The sequence below is a fragment of the Rhipicephalus microplus genome, chromosome 5, assembly GCF_043290135.1.
Source record: "Rhipicephalus microplus isolate Deutch F79 chromosome 5, USDA_Rmic, whole genome shotgun sequence".
Lineage (NCBI taxonomy): Eukaryota > Metazoa > Arthropoda > Arachnida > Ixodida > Ixodidae > Rhipicephalus > Rhipicephalus microplus.
In genome coordinates, this window is record NC_134704.1 from 62,900,406 (window position 1) to 62,908,620 (window position 8,215).

Sequence of the window (8,215 nt, forward strand, 5' to 3'; positions counted from 1 at the left end):
GTACTTAACGAGTCTATGTCCGTCTCTCCGCAAGAAGAGCCTCAACCTAAGTTCTCAAACAGTGCGTTCTTGCTACAGTAAAAAAAAACAAAAAAGTTTAACACATTGAAAATTAGTGCAGTAAAGATTTTGGCAGATATAGCTCGCCTTAAATTTACGGCGAGGTCTGTAAGGCGAACCTTATGTATTTATTTGCACAAGATGCACCATGACTTGTCTTCTTTTGTACAATTTTAATATTGTATCATGCCGTGCTAAGCATGCGGAAGTTCTGTTTGCAGATAGGATGTCTTTCACATGGAAATAGGTTTTAGTGCATGAACAGTGTGCTCCCAAGCAACTTTACTAGCCCTCTTCCTCTGAAAATTATGTTGAACCACAAGGTCCAACATGGGTAATCATGTCAATATTTTTGTTGAAGAGAGCGTGGTCTCGTTTTAGATGTGAGAAACCGTTTTTGTTGATTTTCGTTAATGTGCCAGAAGGTTTGATGCCAGAAGGTCAGTTAAGAAGATATGTGAGAACGATCAAGTTTCGCTACATGCCAAATTAGAAAGTTTGTGGATTTACTTGGATCTCACGAAACATCTGAACATGAGCAATGGTTCTGGGGAATGTTACGAATGGCTCTTCCAATTGTATATGGGGAGTAAATGCTAGAAATTTGATTTTTTTTTCGACACCATTCTTTTTGCAAGCCATGCAATAGGTGTTTATGATTGAAGCATGGAAGAGATTCATTTTTATTGGAAAGCGGCCAAAAGCTTTGCAACAAATATAATAAATGCCCCGTGGACCAGGCTGAAAAAAAAAGTTACCTGAAATTTTCGGCCGTTATATATGATGTAGTAAGCAAACCCTACGCCTGTTTCATGGAAGTGGACTACGTGGTTCTTTTTGTGCAAGTGTATTCACAGACAAGTTTCTTAAACACTAAGTTAGAACTCAGACTATATGCTGCTTTACCTCCAATTTGGTGCCACTATTTGTGATGCAGGACGCATACAAGGACCTGGAACCAGCGCACTAGTAAACGGAGTTGCTTCGGTTAATCAAAATCCTGTAAATACAAGTTCCAGGAATGGTATGTGACAAATTTTCTAGACTGTAGAAACGGTGGAAATTAAATTGTGCTGAAATGCATGAACCAGGCAGCCCATCATAGAATGATAATGCCGTCATGGAACATGGTACGGCTTTCGTCGCATAGGACAGTTAACAGCGTCGCTTTTAAAATATATGAGGGCAATCTGTAGTGTATATAACACGTTAGCTATATATTTTATGCATGATCGCATGACATTTACATAATTGACACACAAAAAAGCCGCCATTTTCGACAATGTAGCTTTACAAGAGACGTTCAATCATATTCGCTTGATGCCCACCGTGATTGCTTAGCACATAAAATACGGCACTTATACGATGGAAGACACGGATGTGATTACCAACCACGGCACCCACTTTTTGGTGGTCGCACAGGGCCGTACTTTCATAGGTACGGGGGCTGGAGCTACCCCCCCCCCCCCACACACACACACAAATTTTCACCAGCGCCTCCTATGCGCCCTCCCCCCCTCCGAGCAATTATTGCCAAAACACAACGCATGAGTTACTTGTTTTTCAGCCCGCTCCACCAAAACAAACTTACTTGTGTTTTTTGCCGCCATAGTAACAAAGTCCTGGCGCTGCTTTTGTGGCGGCGAAATCCAAAAACACGCATTTGCTCTCAATGTTCACGTCAAATAACTTAAGTTAATCAAACTTGAAATATAAACCCCCACTACGGCGTCCGTCGTAGTCATCGAAGCAAATCGAAACGGAATATTTCGAAAGTAAATTGATTATTTCTTGTAACTGGCCCCTTTAGACTGATAATGATGAAATCATTGTCAGTCTTTCATCAACATTATTTGAAAGCTGGCAAATGGAAACCCGAGCCTGGTGCAGCCTAGATTGTTGATTGGAGCTGTTGCTCCCGCGAAGCCTCCAGGGCTCTCTGGATGGCCCAAAGTTGGTCCGTTAGTTTCCAGCTTTGCAGCGCGTCCGACCACCGTGGGCGCAGATATTTCGGAGAAAGCGCCATGTGATCCTGATATATCGGACATCCCCACAACATGTGCTGAAGCGTGGCTGTAGCAGACCTGCATGCCTTGCGTGTATGACTGGGTAGGAAGTCTTTAATTGCACGGAATTCTGATAGCTGTGGAGGGCCCGATCACAGCTCTCGAAAATCTACGGGCTAAACCACACCATTTATGCGGACGATGTAACCATATGGTGCTCCACAGGGCCGGATGGCTTCACTTGAGTCCGCTCCGCAGGAGCCCATTGAAACCACCGAGTCCTACGCCGAACTCACCGGTCCGAAGTGCTCCCCCGCTAGCTCGGAGCTGTTGATACACTTTTCCAAACGTCGCGCTGCCAAACCCAAATGGTGGAAATCCCCAGCTGAATGCATATCACCATCCACACCAGAGATGGTCATGCGGTGTCCAGGGTCGACACCATCAGGGTCCTGGACATTATCATCGAGTCCCGCGGAACCAATACCCAAACGGTACAAAAGCTCAATACTAAAACTGAGAACGCCATACGTATCGTACGTAGAGTGACCAACCGGCACCATGACCTCGGAGAAGACAACCTGCTGCGTCTCGTGCACGGGTTTGTTTTGTTCCACTTTACCTACGTCGCCACCAAACACTAATGGCCACGTGTTGAGCGCAATTAACCTAATGCCCTTATTCGAAAAGTAGTCAAACGAGCCCTCGGCCTCCCTATCTCCACTGTGATGCAGTAGCTGCTCGAGCTTGGCGTACACAACCCACTGGAAGAGATCACCTAGGCTTGGGAACGAGTGCAATTGACCCGACTCACAACCACCAAGGCGGGTCACCATATTCTGCGCGAGCTCAGCTTCTTCTCCTCGACGACCAGAGATCTCCCAAGGTTAATTTTGATTCACCCTGAAGTGCTCGATCTTATCACGATCACTCCCATTCCGTGAAATGTACATCGCGAATACAACAGAGGCAGGTGCCTTGCGCAGACGACCGCCATTCTCAAGCTCTTAGCAATGAAAGAGGATGACGTATAGTTCATGAACGCAGCTGCCTATCGCAACAATCGACCCTTTACCGTGGTCGGGATTTCTTCCACGCAGCGGATTCTTAACTCCGCCGCGATCTTCATCCGAAACCCCGAAGTAGCGGAGCAAGTAGCTATAGCTATAGGTATGCTCGACAGCTAAGGGAAAATGATCTACAGCGACTTCAGACTGGTCAGCAAAGCCTTCGAACGTGGCATCGTCTCCAACCAGTCGTCACGCATCCTCCGCAATATGAACCCAAGTACCCTGAAGCACGACACTGTCATCTGGTTTCCCATTCATCTAGGCCGGGTGCCCCGTCTAACCCAACGAGATCACCCATGACACAGCGACCGACTTACTGACCGCGCCCCTACAGGGCAACCCCATCTCGCTCAGTTAGAGACAAGTCGGGATGCCCCCATCCCGTACCACGACATCACAGAACGCTTTTACCTTGAACGCCACATTTTTCCCGCCCCTAACCTAAACTTAACAGACCACAGGCGCTAACTTTACGCCTATTACAAAGTCACACGTACCCAAGCCTTGCCAAGCTTCACGCTTTCTATCCCGATGCGTACTCCAGCGACGCGTGCTGCTCGTGCGGACTGACGGCGACACTCGCACACATGCCCTAAAAGTGTAGAAACGCTCATACCGACTCTAACTCAAACGAGTGGGAGAGGTTCCTCAAAAGCCCGCTTCTCGCCGACCAGCAATGGGTTGTTCAGCGGACCCACAAAGCTGCTGCCAGGTATTCCCAGCCCGTCCCTACGTGGGAGATGCCTGCTACGCGCTAAGCGCGTCTTGCGGAAAATTTTCCCATTTATTCGGATAGGCTTCTGACTTGAATCACTTCCAAGCAACGAACTCGGCTCTGTTGAGTTTATAATGAGGTGATGGATAAATCTAATGCATAGGCTGTCTAGACTGTCAGCAAGAAAATGACTGTCCACTGCAAAATGACTGCAGGTAACCCCTACACTGCTGAGATACCCCGGGAATATAATAGAGGACTATTATCAGTGGAGGAGTCATTAAAAGCATCGCTGCAATGTTTCTGCACCGTGCCACCCACTATAAAAAATCGATGGCATACTTTATATTTAGTTACTGCGTCTCTCTTACCCCTGAGGCTCTTTTCCCATTTTCTCGGCGAAGGGCGGCAAGGCAGTTATTACAATGACAACAACCTCACAACTTTTCTCTTTAGGTGTTACTTAAATTATATACCCTTATTCATGCTACAGAAAGCAAGCCATTGCCATCTGTTCGTGCACAGCGAGAGCACGGACTTGCTCGTGTCCTCCGAGACGCTTCCCAGCCTGGCAGTTCGAAAGGTATATACAGACGAGCAGTGTCGTTTATCTAGTGTGTTATAGATTCTTGCGCCTTAATAGTCGTGTTCTGGAATGAATTGTGCAGACCATAAGACGTCGAGAAAGCCACGTGCCACGAAGAAACCTGAAGGGGCTCCAGTCACCTACGAAAATTCACAACCTGGTTCTTCGAGAGGTATGGTGGCTTATACATGCGTCTCAAACTCGCTACCCGCTTGTCGGACCTTTTGTTAGCAAAGCGCTCAGTTAGAACATTTTTAGTCATAGAACAATTTTTATGTTGATGAGGTACACTCATATGACTGGCGTCCCGCAATTTTCGTGTGTGGTCACCACGTGTTAAAACATAGTCATGAAACAAACTCTGCACTTCAGAATCTCATATATTATATAGTCATTCTGAACCTCTTATAAGTTGTTCGAAGCCATAAGGTGCAAAACCACCTTTGAAGCGAAAAATTTCGCTGACATGTCACCCTCCTTCCACCTTCTGTTTTTCAACGTTTACGTACGTGATGGAAAGAATAGACGAGAGAAGGCTGTTTGTAAAGAATTTAAACTAACAGCGTCATTTCCAAGGTGGCGATTTCCATTATGTAACGTGTACCACATGAAGCTACACGTGTACAACATAGCCACAATAGGTGTGATGACAGGAAATTCCAGGTATATGTTGGTCTGATAAAGCTATGGTTATTTCAAGAAAATAACGGATAGGTTTAGAATGCCCAGTACAACAGGATTTATACATCACAATGATTTTATATCCTTTGCTTTTCCTAATCTCCTTCTAATACGATAATAGTATTAATTGTCATAGTTCCAAAACCAGCATATGATTGAGTGACGTCGTAGAAGAGGACCCTGGCTATTTCAAACACCTGCGGTTCTTTAACGTGCACCTAAATGTCTAAGCCCACGTGCCTCGAGCTTTCTTGCCTCCATTGAAATGGCCACCTCTGCGGCCTGGATTCAAACCCGCAACCTACGGCCCAGCAGCAGAGTGCCTTAACCACTAGAGCACCTTGGCGGGCTTTTTTACCATAAATATTTTTCCCAATTAATGATGCAGACAGCGAGACATGCCACCTCTGCTGTACTCGCTAGAAATGCCTTGTGGCTTCCGTTGTCTGAGAAGATTCCCAACCTTGCTGTTCTATAGGACGAAAAATCAACGTTGTCTAGAACATTTTAAAACTTCTTGGTGCATGTTAGGGGCCACTAAATATTTTATTTTATTTTTATTTATCATATACTGCGAACCATTTAAGGTCCAAGCAGGAAAGGTACAGCAAGTTCAAAGGTAAAATAAAGGTACAACAAAGTTACAACAAAATTGATACTGGTATACACGAAATGTAAGAAAAACCTTGCAATCACCATCAAATTATACTCGTTTCCAGAGGGCTGAATAATTGTTTCAAACTAATATATTGTTTCATATTTCCGTATACAGAGAGCACGCCATGGCTATAGACATCTATGTCGTGAGAAAGGTGGCGCCTGTTGTCGCTGCCTTTGAATCCTTGCAGCCTGGTTCCTTTAAAGTAATTAGCGAAGCTGTAGTAATATTCGGTGTCGTACGAATAGAGTCACACTTGTCTACAGCTGCGGAGTGCGTGGCTATCAAAAACGTTGTTGCCCGCGGCTTTTAACCGGCGTTAGCTCAAGTTTATGTTCATGCTTGTATTATAGCACAAGGGCCTTGCAAGTGGTATGGCCATGTTTGGTATCATTACGGCGTCGGTCTTTGCATATTTCAGCAGTAAACGACAGTTTTTGCAGTCAACTGGGTGCTCTAGACAAGTGCAATTCTGTGTGTACAATGACGTTCCTGCTCCACCTTTTGTCTTAGGTAATAGAAACAGGACGGGTAGAACACTGCTTCCATCTTTTATGTTCAGATTCAGAAAAAAACTTAAATTCGCAAACGTAGACCTGCTGGCGCAAATTTCGCCGCAGCGACCACATTTTTAATGGAGACCAATAGGCTTGAGGCCCGTGTACTCACATTTAGGTGTACGTCGTAGAACCTTAGGGGGATCGAAACATCGACCACCTAGAACATCACATCAGGACTTTAGGACTATAAATGCATTATTATTACAAACGGAATCTGATTACGGAGATGTGCATTAACAGGGGATGATGATTTGATTTGCTGTGTGGTGTGTGGTTATAAAAAGCCTCGAAGGATGTAAGTCTTTTGTTCGCTGGATTGAGCGTTCCTATTTCTTATTCAAACTGGCACCTGTACAACACCGTGGCGAGTGGTCACGACTGGAGACAATCCTGGTATGGCTTGGTTTGGTCACTTGGTGGTTCTTTCAAGAATATTAGCAGCAGGATAGGACTAAGTGGGGTACTATTTATTTAACGATCAATTAATTACCTATCAGTTTAATGTACTATCTCTTATTTGTTGCGTTATAGTGGTAGTTCATATTGGCAGTCTCGAATGATGCATCATTGGGGTTGCTGGTCATGAATGCAAGAAGACAATTTCATTTGTGTGATGTATTCAATATTGTGTCGAACAAAAAAACGAGTCTTTATTTTACCCTTTTTTTTCAGTGTGTAGTTAGCCATTTAACATTCAGGTGATATGACTTGCGCTCGATATTTAGGTTATCAATTGAGTAAACGTCCTCCTCAAGTATTTAATTGGAAATATGTACTCTCGGAAGAAGATTTGAAGAAGCTGAGAGCCATTGCATAAGAATTCCTAATCTCATGTAATTATGCCCAATAAATGATCAGTCTCACTCTAACGTAGGTCACATCAATGCGTGCCATGAGCCACGCATTGAATATTCTGACCCAAGGCCGTAAGCGAGTGTGCCTATAGCTTGGCAGACATCCCCGGAGCTTCAGGATTCGGAGAGTATATGGGCCCTTTACTACAAACAATGGTACGCTAATGTGAACTGGCATGCTCACTACAGACAGTAAACCCTGGATTGAGCCTGGAGGCCAGCCTGCTGAGAATCCCGGAAGGAAGGTTGGTGCGATGGTGGCACGACAGAATACGGTTTCCAGGTCGCCAGTTCTGAAGCGGGAACCGGGGCGTCACGAAGGTAAAAAAAGAATTCCACAGCGTATTAGGGTCATTGATCGTGTAATGGGAACACAGACTGAAAGATCATGAGTGGTACGTATAATGAACTGGCACAATAACTGATCACTTATCGGTGGCGCTTCGGAGGTCTTAAAAGGGCCCTGAAACATTTTTTTGGCATGGTCAGAAAAGGCTAATGACTGGTGCTTAAGTCTCCTAGGAAATGTCCCACTCATATAGCGTTGCACGCAGCCTGCGAATTGCATTTCTTAATGTCAGCACAAAGATTACCCCCTCTTCTCTCAACAAAGGATAACATGCACTGAAGCGACCTCTCTAAGCTCATAAATTGACGGCCATCGGCTAATTTGGGCATCGTGTCAATACCACCAAGATGGTGGGCGCACGGCGTGTTTTACGCCAAGTGCCCGCTATATTATTGCGATAGCTACGGCAACCACCTAGGAATGCCAGCCCACTCGCAATCTCGCGATTTTTCTCAAGGTTAGCCACGAGTTCAAATAAAAAATAGGCGAAAATGCGTGACGTGTCTTTAACAGAGTGTTTTAAGTGTCGAGCTGTGACAGTCGTTAGTCCGCGTTCGTCATGTGTATGCTCATTTCGCGAATGTTTTCTTCTTGAGATGCACGCTACAAGTCACAAGCTGCTGCTACTTGCCGTTCCTCACGTGACCATGTAACCTCGTCGCTGTAGAACTCATTC

At 45.1% G+C, this 8,215-nt stretch overlaps 1 protein-coding gene across 1 annotated transcript in view; it reads left to right on the forward strand.

Annotated features, from left to right (window-relative positions):
• Window positions 1-8,215, forward strand: part of LOC119185561 (uncharacterized) — a 70,037-nt gene that overhangs the window by 51,105 nt on the left and 10,717 nt on the right. Inside the window, exons 3-6 of the mRNA XM_075895586.1 lie at window positions 998-1,084; window positions 4,345-4,434; window positions 4,520-4,609; window positions 7,380-7,511. Of these exons, the coding sequence (XP_075751701.1) occupies window positions 998-1,084; window positions 4,345-4,434; window positions 4,520-4,609; window positions 7,380-7,511 (399 nt within the window). The remainder of the gene's footprint in view (window positions 1-997; window positions 1,085-4,344; window positions 4,435-4,519; window positions 4,610-7,379; window positions 7,512-8,215) is intronic.